Source organism: Anneissia japonica, unplaced genomic scaffold, assembly GCF_011630105.1.
Source record: "Anneissia japonica isolate Jap-2015-1 unplaced genomic scaffold, ASM1163010v1 scaffold287715_len1027211_cov185, whole genome shotgun sequence".
NCBI classification, from domain to species: domain Eukaryota; kingdom Metazoa; phylum Echinodermata; class Crinoidea; order Comatulida; family Comatulidae; genus Anneissia; species Anneissia japonica.
Window position 1 is genome coordinate 550,422 of NW_022724789.1, and position 14,586 is coordinate 565,007.

The window sequence follows — 14,586 nt, forward strand, 5'->3', positions numbered from 1 at the left end:
CGTTGTCGTAGAAATGCCCGCCGATTCGATATTAATATAAACATAGACGGAAACGTAAACTGTAATGGTAACATAATCTCTCAACACTGAATCTGATGGCTCTTGTCTTAATATAGAAATCTTGCCTCAATTTCTCGATTGCTTAAAGTTCAGACACCGGCGCCTTCGTCGTTTAAAGAGGTCTACCGTTGAACCGCGGTACATTTTGTTCTACAAACTCACTAGGAAAATTCCAAGCTACTTCATTATATGATTTATCATCCCATTTATGTTCTCGTCTTTGTAATGTTTCGGAGTTTATATCTTAAGTCTTTAGTTCTGAATCTATACCTTGGGGTCTGAAAAACAAGACTTTGTTACATATTCCAAATACACATGCTCTTGAAAACTTGAACATTTTATTCTTCTTTAACTAAGACAGAGCAAGTGGACAGAGTTACATCTCACAGCGTTTTTTTGCAGTTTTAATACAAAGTCCTGACACCTTATTTACTTGACATTCCAAGCCTTTATTTAGCTACTGTAAATTCCAACAAAATTTGTTCAGAAAAATCTTATAATAGGTGTCCTGTTTCCACGAAATGCGGACTAAGTCGCAAGTTTTATGTTAATTTTTTTAGAACATGAATAAGTACCGGTATGTTGTCAAATCATCGATCAGTACCGTATAGATTTTAATATTTTGACTATTATTTTCATATAGGCATAGGCCTACTGTCGATCTTTAAAATCTGACAAACTATTTTCAACATCTAAAAACTACAATTTATAGGCCCATGACATAATCATTATGTTGGCTTCCTAACCGCATTAAAGTAACTCGTAACTGTGTGTCTCTCACATCTGGGCTAAAAATGGCACTCATTAATATTAAAGAAAACCAACAACCCGAAAAGTTATCATAGCTAATTTAATTAATAATGTTTTTAAGTTTTGCCATTTTGTCCAGGTGTCATGGGAACACGTTCAGATGATTTTACATGATCATTATTGTTTAACATTCTGTATCAATGCAACAGGCCATATACATTCATTAATATGAATAATCACAGGCTTGTTAGAGAATTACATAAGATACTCAAGAATATTCATGAATTATGCTTAAGTATATCCATATAAACACGTTTCTGAACTTGACAGATTTGTTAGATACACATTTTCTTCAAACATTCATTGTATATGAGCCCGAAGTGTTTTTTTTTTAAATGGTAGTAACTCAATTAGGAGGAAGAATGAAATGAAAGATAAAAACCTTTTATTTTCACTTTAACACAATGACATCAGAATATATGATAACCTTAAATAAAATTAGTTGATATCAATATACGATATGTACAAACTTGCTAGGAAGACGAGAACTTAAATTGTTTTTAAACTTACTTAATCAAGTGGAAATATAAATATATTTGTCAAAAATTTACAGTCCTACAGATAGATTCAGAATTGCTGTGGCAGTTTAAATTCCACTATTACTAACAAACACTCACTTCATTCAATTTACATTTTTCCTCCTTAACTACTATGCCTTTAATGTAACTACCCAAATGCTTCGATGTGTATTAACTTTAGTTGACAAAAATTGGCTGATACGCATCATATTAAACGACAGCACTAGTCGTCAGTGTCGTCACCACGCCTCTTCTTATTGAGTTCGTGCCCATTCCAAGTAATCAGAAGAATTTATCACTATCACCTTATGCTACATGAAGTTTTTTTTTTGCCTCAACGGCTATCAAGACAATATAGGGGTGCGCCTACGGGTAACCGTTAATGACATGTCATTGATAATATTGTAACTTCCGTTTTACTAACAATTCTACGAAGATAACTAGAGCATTAACCTGGCTGATTTGATTTCATAAATTATAATTCAATATTGGTACTTATACTATTAGAAGTTTGTAAATCATCACTAGGCATTATCATAAAATAAAATGCCTCACTTAAAATATTGTCATTATACATGTTGTCTCAATTCCCAGAAAGAAGCGACCACTTGTTTGATTATCAGTTAAATTTATGAGACTTATTATAAATCATGTCGTTATTGATACTCATAACTTGATATCGCCTTACAGTTTTCTTAATGAATTCATTTTCAATTCTATGTATTGTCCAAAGTATCCAGTATAATCTGTAGGCCTACTACTAGGCCTAGATCATACTCAATGAGTAAAAACAGGCCCGTATCCAGGGGGATGCAATGGGTGCGTATGCACCGTCCTCATAAACGGAAAAGGTCCACATTTTAAGACAGTCGAGAATTTGCTAAATGGAAAATTTATTATTTTTTTGTAATAAGATTTTTAGAAAACTTAAAATTTTATACTTGTATCGGTAGGCCAATATTTCGGCCCTTAGATCTCTACAATACTGAAGCTGCCCCTTGCTATTGACGTCTCTGGAATTCTAGGTAACCCCCCCCCCCAGTTTGTGCATATGTGCACACCCATGCATCCTACATTGGCAATCCTGGATACAGCCCTGGTAAGAGTGTCTATTAGATAGTAAGATGCCTCTAAGTTAAGCCAATGTATAGTAGGGCATTTCGAATACCAATTTAGGCTTTTAACTAACATAAACATCCTGATTTCTCCATCTTTGATTGCTTGTGATAATATAGCGCGTAGCCGAATTTACACATACTCACTTGATGCACTATAGTGTGTTACCACCAGTGCGCTCGACTTAGTAATACTTTAATGTTGGAAATACGTTGAAGAATGTCACAGAAATTTAAATATACACATTTTTTGGTCAATTTGTGAGGTTATATTAATCAATGTCATTATTGTTTTCATAAGTTTGATTTTACAAAATCCATTTATGCTGTCAATCCACAGCATCCTTATAATAATTATTATAATGATAAAATAATAATAATAATAATAATAATAATAATAATAATAATAATAATAATAATAATAATGCAGTATAATAATAATAATAATAATAATAATAATAATAATAATAATAATAATAATAATGAACATTATTATAAATAAAATTACATTATATTTAATGACATTGTCGTATTTCCAAATCCACGTACTACGCTATGATTGAAGGATTTTGTGATGTTTTCTTGTCTAATGTAATAGGTGATATCACTTGCGCCGACTGGACTTCGTCCGACACAGATCTAGAACTTGGTTTCAGGGCATCACTCAAACAAGGAAAAAGTTCATGAAGTTTCTTTTTATAAGCGTTTCGAAAGTCTTTTCCATAAGCATACAACAATGGATTTCCAGCCGAGTTTGCATGAGACAAAAGTATAAAGAATTTGAGGAGCATTGGCGGGAAACTCGCTGCAGACGATGGGTGCAGAGCAAATACTGTGTTCATGACAGTCAGTGGTAGCCAGGACAACATGAAGAATACTACAATTATTCCGAGCGATTTGGCCGCGCGGATCTCCTGTTTGAGCGAGCTGGACAAAACAGAGGTGGATGTTGATGGGACACTAGGCTGCTCGATTCCCGTCCTTGATACAGATGGTACAGCAACACCTGGTCGTATACGCCGTACCTGAAAGGAAGATGGGTAATTTTTCAGTTTCAGCTTGGGCTCCAAATAAATGCCGATGTTTAAGCCCATTCCAGGCCTAAATGTAGCTAAAAGTTTGGTATTTTGTTTAGTGTGAATTAAATTAATGCGACGGGTCACAATATTAATTTGTTCAATATATTTTTAATAATTTGATTCAGCAACCATTTTATATACCGTCGTTCTATTTTAAAATCGTTTTTATTAATGTTTTGTAATTGGAAAATACTGTTTTCTAAAGTGCCCTTTATAAATAGGTACATAAAGATCGTCGCAGTTGGCCTAATTGGTAATAGCTAAGTTGCTTTAATAACACATAAGCATAATGAATGAAGTACATGACGAAAATCACCTATTATGTATATGTGCTAATTAGATAGAATTTTTATAGGAGATACACTGTCTTTTCAACAACAAAAAAAAAACCACAGAAAAACAACAAAAATTAAATGTTCAATAACTCATTTAATAGGATCAAACCATTCAGACGCAGATAATATATATATCTGTCTCTTATACACATCTAGATGTGTATAAGAGACAGATATAGGGGTGAGCCTACGGGTAACCGTTAATGACTAATTGCAAGTTAATTACTTGCTTAAATATAAGCAATTCAAATATGGAATAAGGATTTTCTCTTTCTTTTCACTTCAAGACAGAGAGTGCTTTCAAAATTATGTAACAAAAGATCAAACGTTAAATGAGGCAATGGTTAAGGCGGTCAAACAACTAAAAGTCCAATAAAGTTGAATTCTACAGGAAGACATGGCTTTCCGTTTATTACCAATTACAGAGATATATTATATTTATTGATTGACAGGTCTATTGTTAATGATAAAAGGAAACTGAAAGCTTACCTGACTTCTTATAGCTTTAAAAATAATTGCATAAATGACCAACATAACCATAAACGGTAGATAAATGACCATAGCGCCATTGAAGACCATATATCGAGTATCAATCACATCCATAAAAAAGCACTTGGGCATATCGCTGTTCCAACCCAAATTCCAGCCAAACGCTGGCAGAAAACCAATAATAGCAGCCCCTGCCCAGGATATTGCTATTACAACATATGTTTTGTTAACAGTCACTAGGCTTGGGTAACGTAGAGGACATAGTACGGCTACATAACGTTCTAGAGTCACGCCTATCAAACTAAACGTTGACGTACCGCATAGCCATAGTAGGAAAGTTAACATAATCAGGCAACCTCGAAAATTTTCCGGGAGGCCGAGGCTTGTGAGAATCGCAAACGGAATCCCAAGGAGTCCGACTAAAAAATCTGCAAAAGCGAGAGATGCTATAAAGTGGTTTGTGATGGTCTGAAGACGTGGAGTGACAAATAGAATCCACAACGCGAATCCATTTCCGATGACAGAGGAAATAGCTATAAGAACTTCAAGAAATAAATACCACGATTCCATCACTCATTGTATGTCCGATTTATCTTTAACGGGCATTCAGACGTACGTATATATCCAGATCTAGATTTCTTTTGGCAGTTCTTCTTTACGAAGTCTTTTTAAAAGCGTCGTCTGACTCGGAAATACAAATTGCTCCAATGGCCAATTACCCAAGCGGTATTTACTTGTTCCCTAGTAAGTAGTTGCAACTGTCAATTATTTCTTCCTGGAAAGAAGTCGAAATAATTAGTTCGTGTATGTTTGTGTAAGCGTATACATATCTACATAAAATTGCAAATCATTATACGATATTGTTTTTTTCTGGAAAGCGATTTTTTTTACATAAAATCCGATTTATGACTTTTCATTGAAAACATGCAATAAACTAAATGACAGGAATTATAAACGACATGGAATAACAATTATACTGCATATCATAGGAATGAATGATCTTGATTCAGTTAAATGTTGCTTTATACACTTGAAGTGAGTGTAGTTGACGTAAGCATGCGTGGTGCACTTTCAAGCAACAATAATTGCGCACATGCGCAGTCTACATTCTAACGCACGTATATCATTTATTATGCGTGTGTTTACTTTATTATGACCCGGTTTTATGTTTTTTTTTTTTTTAAATTTTTAATTTCATTTATTGAACAATTATAAATAAAAATTTTGATTTTATGTGAAACAATTTGATATATTTCGGTTAAGACCTTAATTAGAATTAACAGGTTGCTTCAACAAATGACACATTTATCGACATATCGACAAAGGTTAAAGTAGGCAATGGTGAAGACGGTCAAACAACTAAAAGTCCAATAAAGTTGAATTCTACAGGAAGACATGGCTTTCCTATTAATACCAATTACAGAGATATTTATTGATTGACAGGTCTATTGTTAATGATAAAAGGAAAATGAAAGCTTACCTGACTTTTTATAGCTTTAAAAATGATGGCATAAATGACCAACATAACCATAAACATTCTAACACACGTATATCATTTATCATGCGTGTCTTTACTTCATTACGACCCTGTTTTATGTTTTTTTTTTAAATTTCATTTACTGAACAATTTTAAATAATAGTTTGATTTTACTACTACTACTACTACTACTACTACTACTACTACTACTACTACTGCTACTAGGCCTACTATTACTACTACTACTACTACTACTACTACTACTACTACTACTACTACTACTACTACTACTACTACTACTACTACTACTACTACTACTACTACTACTACTACTACTACTACTACTACTACTACTACTACTACTACTACTACTACTACTACTACTACTACTACTACTACTACTACTACTACTACTACTACTACTACTACTACTACTACTACTACTACTACTACTAATATTATTAATAATTTTACTGATATTGTATTACGGTATTTGGTATGCAAAGTATATTACTCAAAGTTATATTAGCCATAATATGTAGACATTTAGACATATACTTTAGCAGATACATACGAGACGAGATTACGTAGATGGCGGTGTGTAATTTTGATGAAATTTAGAAAATTAAATGTATTTGATGTATCCGGTGTTTGCCCAAACAATGATAACCTTCTGAACTTACAAATGGGTGCTAATTGAGTTTACTTAGGCTAATACTACTGCTAAGGCTTGCTCTTACCTCATTTTCCTCGTATACGCTGAGTTTCTTTTTCTCTAACGTCTCCTTTGGTCGTATTGCTCAGCACCTTTCGTGTTCGTTGAACTCATGGTTTTATCTTCGAATACATATCCAAGAAATAAAGAGTCCCATCAGACGATGCTACAACTGCAAGGAAACAAAATGAATGATATGCGAAACCAAGCCATTTTTACCTATTACTTTATGGCGTAGCAATGAATAACATTTTTCTTTATGAGAGTGTGTCTAAGCTTTTAATTCGACAGACCATATATAGGCTTATCGCCGGAATTAATGAATAAATAAAATGATAAAACGAAAAGATGTGTTATAAGACGAATACAAGATTTGTTTTCTTACTGCAAATGGTGACCAGGTATTATCGTGTTAGTTAAGTTTTGCGCATGAACACGTACATTCCTGTGAATCGATCAACCGTTAAATACTGTTCCCGCGCACTTATGTGATTAAATTAAGACACGGCGCGACACGGGAGTTGCATCCGAGTAGATATGCGAGGAAGACTAATGATCATTATTCTAGTGGATGACGGATAGCATGCATTATGACATATGACGCATGCATAGACAAAACACTGCGCCACGCTAATAGCATGTACTAGTATGTACTATCGGTATTTCATCTAGTATACTGAGTTAACAAAATTCATATAGGCCTATATATATTCATTATATAGGCCTATATATATATATATTCATCATAATATATAGGCCTATATATTTATATATACATATATATAATAAATATATACTATATAGTAATACATCCTAGTGATGTATTTGAAACTACAAAAGGTTCAATATCCCATGTACGTATCATTATATATTATATTTAATACATATATATATATATCGTATATATATAGGCCTATATATATATATATATATATATATATTTTTTTTTTTTTTTTTTGTTAACCAAAATTTATGCTGTAAAATATTTAGTAAATTGGAATTCGTATTCTGAGTTATTCAATGGCCGATAGATACAAGGGGAAATGGATTTGGTTATATATTCCCCTCCTAAGAAATAAATCACTGTTTTACACAAAGAGAAACGTATAACAAACATGCTCCCCATTTGGAAGGTTTCAGTTCATGTACAGTAATGTTATGACATTAAGGTTTATATTGAAACGCTTAATAATTCGCTGATGCTCTTTTATTTACACATATAAGATGAACTAAGGTCTTGAGTTCAATAAAACATGAATGCTGATGAAACCGCAGACAATGCGAATGAAGAAGTGTAGTTATTCACTAGCATAACGACCACTGGAACCTGGTTGGCGGGTGTGGGGTGGAAGCTGTCTGGGGGGGGGTGGCGAGGGAGTATTGGGGTAGTTGGGTCGGGGCTGCACGTCAATATTTTTCAGTCACAGGGTGGTTAAACGAATGGGTTTTGAGGTAGAATTTCTCTCCCATGCAACCAAATCAATGAGTATTTAGGCAGAAAAGACAGCATTGCCAATGCAATTTAGAAAATAATTATAGGTCTATATAATTTGTGATTAATCAGCAAATGAAATCTTTTAATTTCACACATTGTTGGTAAATTTTTACAATTTTCGTGCACCAGACAGTAAATATATTGCGCCTATTTATAGGCGTACGCCTATATAAGTGTAATACTCTCCATTATAGATCCAGCTTTTCTTGGTCTTCTATATCCATGAACTAATACCAAGATGATTATTATTTCTCTTAATGAAATGCTATACAGTATACTTGGATTGAAAAGTTTATTGGCTTACTTATGTTGTAGAATCGGCAACATGAAGTCGAAACACGGCTGCCGAATTTCCAATTATAATTATGTACTTACAATTAGGTATAATTTTTATATAATATTTATCTTTATATATATATTTCTATATTGTTTTATATTTCTATTTTTTAAAAATTCAATTTGTAATTTATCATTTGTAATTTGCAGATTGCTATTAAAGAGTATTTATTTGTATTTGTATTTGGTATCCTTAATCATGGTAATTTGAAATCTTTTTTGATATCGACTTTAGAATATGGTCTAACTGTACTGTAAAAATATCGTCAAGCCGTAGCCATCACTGTTTGGGAGGGGTTCCGTTCCACTCCAGAGCAAAGAAAATACTGATTTAGGAGAAAGGATCATGGTCAATTAGGACGGTTTAATTGTAAAGTGAGTCGAAACGGTAGACCGTATACTCTGAAGGGTGCTGGTTCGATTCTCACATAAGCTATTTATTAATTCTTACTGCACGATAATTTTTTTTCAGATATCTTGAGTTGAAATAAAGTGACATTGTCTTCTTTGGTTAGAGATAAGTTAGTGTGGAACTGCGATGCTGCCAAACTCATGTCAGAACTTTTTTTCTTGCCTCGATCATGTTATTCAAGCCCGCCACTTGAAATACATGATTTGTAATTATAATATTCACCCTTGAGCCTTTTTGTAGATTTTTTGAACATCAATTAATCAAAATTTGCTTCGATTGTAGTGGATTACTTTCAATCTACATAAGGTTGTACAGAACGAAGTCATCAAACAGTGATGATGAGTTTGTTAATGGCAAGATGTCGTGCGTTCTGTATCATCATTTATACGACTTCGATTGAAAAAGACAAGGTGTCGCAATCCACTGGCGATAGAAAATATGATATTAGCTGAGAAGGCCAACACATGCAAATTTGTCATTTCTCCATCGCAATAGCGTTTGTAGCAGACAAAGTCGTTGCGTGTGCGGTAGCTGCTAAGCTAATGCTTTTTCAAGATAGATAAAAAAAAATCCATATTTGTATGCATCGAAAACTTTGATTGAATTAATTGATTTCAACTATGAAAAATCCTAAAGTTGTAAAATGTAATTATTTCATGCAACAGGGCTATAGGTGTAAAATTGATTCGTATGGAAATTTGAACTTGGCACCCGTTACGCCACGAAAAACAGGGTGTCATTTTATACACGTTACAAAACAGATGTTTCTTTTTAAATTCATGTTTATCTTATGTACGAGCGGATCGTCCGTAACACGTAAATTTACTGCTGAAAAGGAAGCTACTAACTGTAGCATGAATGAACGCAATTTTAAATCTGGGAAATAGGATTTTGTTGAACATTTAAAAGCCATTGTTGTTTTTAGGAAGATTGGCCCTACATTTGGCTCTGTTCCAGCCAGTTAGATGCAGTATCGAGACCAAAATAGCAGTAACTGTTGGGGAGGGTGTCGTCCTATGTGGTCGACATCCAAAAATTTTCTCGTTTTATATGCGGATTGCCTTATACGCGAGAATATGCGGCATTATGCCTACAAGCTGCGTGTTTTGAGACAGAGTGTTTTGTTTTGTGACACTGTAATCTATCATCATCATCATTAAAATCATAATCAACATCATCATAATCATCATTATCGCATCATCATGATTATCGTCATCGCATCATCGCATCAAAATATATGATCAAAAGAGCGAAAGTATATATATATAGAGCATGAAAGGAGTAAAGTACAGTAATAAAATATAAACGTAAAAAGACAATGTGGATATGAATGTGGGAAAAGAGTAGAGTAAATAAATTGAAATGAATTTTTAAATTGAGTTTAAATGAATCCGAAGAGGGTGAGTTTTTGACAGACAAAATGGCACAGAAATGAGGCAGAAAAACAAAGGTTCGTTGGCCATGTTTTCAATTTGAAGGTGGGGACAGTGAGACATTTTCTCTTAGCGGAGACGGCGGTTAAGGTTTATATAACTTATATTTTAATTATACGTAACTTTTTAATGGTAAATCATCACACTTCATCGGGTGCCACAGATAGAAAATACCGTAACAGTCCTTACTTGTTGATTAATATTAAGGGGACACATTCAGGACCAAAAAGTGTCCCCTTAAGAGGATTGCCCTTGGAATAGGGGTTGACCTTGTGTTGAAGGATATACTTTCCCCCAATTTTCGGTCAAAAGGTACGGTACCCCCTAAATACTAGGGGTGTCCCAAAGAAGGGATTCTACTGTATCTACATAATATATCCTAATATCCACATCGTATACATACTACTAAAGTTTCTCATGAATTTTGTATATTTACATAGTGCAGTATTCTAATTAGGTTTTTATATTGTAGCATTTTCTTTACCTCCTTTCGTAAGCAGATGTAACCTAGATGTTAAGTGAACCTAGTTATGTACGTTGGAAATAAATTGATGTTGTATGTTGAATTGGGTTCATTTAAAATTCACTGGGCTTAATCATCATTATGAGGATTGTCAGTGCGATTGAAAATAAGCTACCCTATTTCATTTATAACAATGGCAAGACGAAATTAGAGTTATAAAAAAGACAGAATAATGAGAGATAGCGACAAGAATAATATAGGCACCGACGGTAATGGTGGTGAAGATGGTATGGCGATAGAGAGGATTATGAGAATGCTATTAATGGCACTAATTGTTAAAGAGGGTGAAATTTTAGAGATGACCAACTTTATGGCAATGACGGTGGTCATGCTCAATTTAGAACTAATGGTGAATTGATTTCTTGAATGCATTGATGCGGTTTTGGCGACGAAAGCTCGTCGTCACCGAAAGCTCATAATTACCGAAAAGACAATAACATGCGCGGGTGCGCAGGTATCACGATGGTTACGTATCAGTAGCGTATCCACGGCGAGGGGAGTGGGTGTGGGGACCCATTAAAAGCTTGAGGTTCCTAAGCACCCACCTAACAACATGCTGAAGAAGGAGTGATTTTATCACCTTTCTACAGTTCTTAAAAATCATTCCTTAGGCCTCTCTTCGGAAGATGAAACCACATTCCGTATAACAAAATAAAATCAATGATATTATTCCTCAGGAGTTTCTATTCGTCATGTTATTCCTTAACTATTGTAACTAAAATAAATACAGGTCTCCCTCCGATTGAAGACCATTTTTGTTTCCGGGATTTTAGTGGTCTTTAGCAGCTTTGGTTTCTAATTAGAATCCCTCTAAAAGTGGTCTATAAATATCACCATTTAGAGGAAAATCAAGAAGCGATATAATAAAATATGTAAGATTGTTTTTGCTGCGAAGCAGCCAATTCATATTCTTGACAGCAGTTTGACCTCTGAAGTTCATTGTTTGTCAAAAATCAACGGCCTAAGACGACTGAAAAGCGGAGTTTCCTTCTTTCGTTCTGCCGGCTAAAATCAATTACTTTAGGCGACGTTTGTAGACTAACCAACACGTACCAACGTCCGCATGTCGCGCTAGCCTTATCCTACTCTAGGCCTAAACTAGCTAGGATGGTATAGGCCTAGCCTTGAAGGGATGAACGGTCCCAAAGAAAAACAACGTCGCTCCTTGATAGCTAACATTGACTATTTAACATCACAATAATTCATTATTAGACCTTTAAAAAAAATAGTAACGTCTCGAATCTATTGTCGTGACGTCATGGCTCACTGGCTCACACTTGCAATGTCTCGCACTTTTGATCAAATAACACGCTGGCTCGCACTTTGGCAACACTCTTTGGCAGTCAACTCGCCCATAGAAAACCAGCCCTTGGAAACTTGCCCCATAAAAAATGTACACTTCCTAGACCATGCAGTCTTCAAAATAAAAATTGTAATCTTTGGTAATCAACTACATTTTCCACATACATAGATATTTTTGAAACTTTATTAAAAAAAAACCTAAACCATAATTCACCACTATAGACACTTTTTGACAAAAATGAAAAATTACAACTTTGTTACCCAATGAGAAGTGTTCTAATAGACAATGGGTCGTGTCTCATATTGTTTGTTATATTTTTATTATTCATTATTTTCACTTGACTCGCATAAATAATTTTGTTCGAAGAACATTTATATGCAGTTGTACTTCGCAGCACTTCACTTGCAATTTGCAATTTCTAGTATTCAAAATATTTTTTAGAGTGGATGTACAGTTACTGTATGCTGTTATTGATTCTTAACGATTTCCTGGTAGTCACACATCAACTCCTTCCAAATCACCATTACAATATTACTAACAATACTGTCCTACTAATAATATATAGCACTATACACAAAACATCATCTTATGTTATGTATTATGTTGATGTACTGTATATCTATCATATATTTTTAAAAACTACATCAAAATCACTATATATTTTAATGTATTTATTAAAGAATTATACAATATGTTTCTACAATCTGGGAAATCTGTTTAAATGAGTTTTCTTAAGGCATCTAAATATATTTTTTGCTGTGCATGGTGTGATAACCATTATGATTGCACTAAATAGAGGGAGACAATTCATAATGCAATAGTAAAATCTTGTATAAGCATGCAAAGATCATCATGAATTTGCGGGAGATGATTTCTTGTTGCTCGTGAGAGGCTTTCCCGCAGATTTCCAGGAGACTCTATTCCCGGACTCTGCTGGAGACTTGGTACTCCAGGCCCGGGATCCATCTCAGCTTAGCGAACGTCTTTAAGTCTATAAACATAAGATGTCCCTAAGCAAATATCTTAAGATGATTTATCAAACCATATTAGCAAAATCTTAATGTAAAAGTCGTATTCGGTGGCGCATGCGTACAATTTTTTAATTTTAAGAATTTTAAAGCTAAGCCATATTGATAAATCGGATTTAAGCAAAAAATGGACTTTAGACGAATTTAAGCTGATTTCTATTTCGTACATTGGCTTTGTGTAAGTCATATATCATAATTTATTATAGAAACATTTGCATTAACATTACTATTTATTTTATAGTGGTATTTAATTGGAGGGAAATTTTCAGTTAGGTTTCTTCCAAATCCATGGTCTTTGGTCTTTAAATAGAGGTAACTTTTAATTGGATGAAATAACTAATGATAAAAGAGGCATTCAACCGGGCCACGGAAATGTGGTCTTTAGTTGGAGGTGTCTTTAATTGGAGAGGTCTTCAATTGGAAGGACACCTGTAATAATAATAATAATAATAATAATAATAATAATAATAATAATAATAATAATAATAATAATAATAATAATAATAATAATAAAATAACTAATAATAATAATAATAATAAAATAACTAATAATAATAATAATAATAATAAAGATAATGATAATAATGGTAATGATTATGATAATGACGGTGGTGACGATGTTAATGAATGATGATAATAATATATACCGTAAATCTCCGTAATTAACATATAAACTGGAGATACAAAATAAGATGAAACTAATACAGTACCGTATAGGCCCTGTAAATGATAAAAATATCTTTGTAGTAGGATTAGAAGCAGCAGTAGTATCATTATTCTTTAAAGATAAATGTAAATCGTTATAAAATGATGATGTTTAACGACTATAATATAACAAATAAAGAATGAAGCAATAAAATAAACGCAATTAAACTAAAAAAAAAACCCTCCTGAAAACAAATGAAAACGTATGTCCAATGAAAGCAAAATTAAGGTTTATTCAAAGCATTAAATACGAAAGAGGAGTTATGCTTACCTCGTATTTTAAACACTACGGTGGTTTAGATAGGTCCAGTACATTAGTGTTATTCATATGACCACATTAATCAGTAGCCGCATCGGCTTCTAATCGTCCGTCACTGACGCTCCTCTCAAACTGATAGAAATTACGCCAAGATGTTCGCCAGAATCACGTGACTCCCTGCGTCATACATCGCCACCGTTCAGTTATTCTAAAAGCATGCATCAGGGTACATTGCATGTAATAAATATCGAATAAACATAACGTAATCGATATTGGATAACTTGGCATAACCAATTTTGAATAACTTTAACAGAGTCGATATTTGATAGCCGTAAAAATAATTGATATTTGATAACTTTTTTTTCAAAACTGGAGCGAATAAATGACATAAGCCCTAGATAAATGTACATGTGATACCTCGCTAGGCCTAAGTCTAAATTACAAAAATGATACAAAATAAAATAATATGTAATAAAATTAATAATAATAATAAC

At 33.5% G+C, this 14,586-nt stretch overlaps 1 protein-coding gene across 2 annotated transcripts; it reads right to left on the minus strand.

Annotated features, from left to right (window-relative positions):
• Positions 1-488: 488 nt before the first annotated feature.
• LOC117112590 (adenosine receptor A2b-like) lies at positions 489-14,219 on the minus strand. 2 transcript variants are annotated; one of them, XM_033255687.1, is made up of 4 exons: positions 14,105-14,219; positions 6,624-6,770; positions 4,407-5,181; positions 489-3,528 (listed from the first exon to the last, which is right to left on the minus strand). In XM_033255687.1, the coding sequence occupies exons 3-4, from the start codon at positions 4,974-4,976 to the stop codon at positions 3,052-3,054; spliced, it is 1,047 nt and encodes a 348-aa protein (XP_033111578.1). In that variant the 5' UTR covers positions 4,977-5,181; positions 6,624-6,770; positions 14,105-14,219; the 3' UTR covers positions 489-3,051. The 2 variants fall into 2 exon arrangements, with proteins under 2 accessions (XP_033111578.1, XP_033111579.1); XM_033255688.1 differs by lacking the exon at positions 14,105-14,219 and adding an exon at positions 6,984-7,107.
• Between the last annotated feature and the right edge of the window lie 367 nt (positions 14,220-14,586).

What these genes read in the sequence shown, in the direction of transcription:
- LOC117112590 (XM_033255687.1), bottom strand. Translation starts at nt 4,976, where the DNA reads ATGGAATCGTGGTATTTATTTCTTGAAGTTCTTATAGCTATTTCCTCT. An exon ending in TTAAAGCTATAAGAAGTCAG is followed by an intron (nt 3,529 to 4,406) that starts GTAAGCTTTCAG and finishes TCTTCCTTTCAG; the next exon opens with GTACGGCGTATACGACCAGG.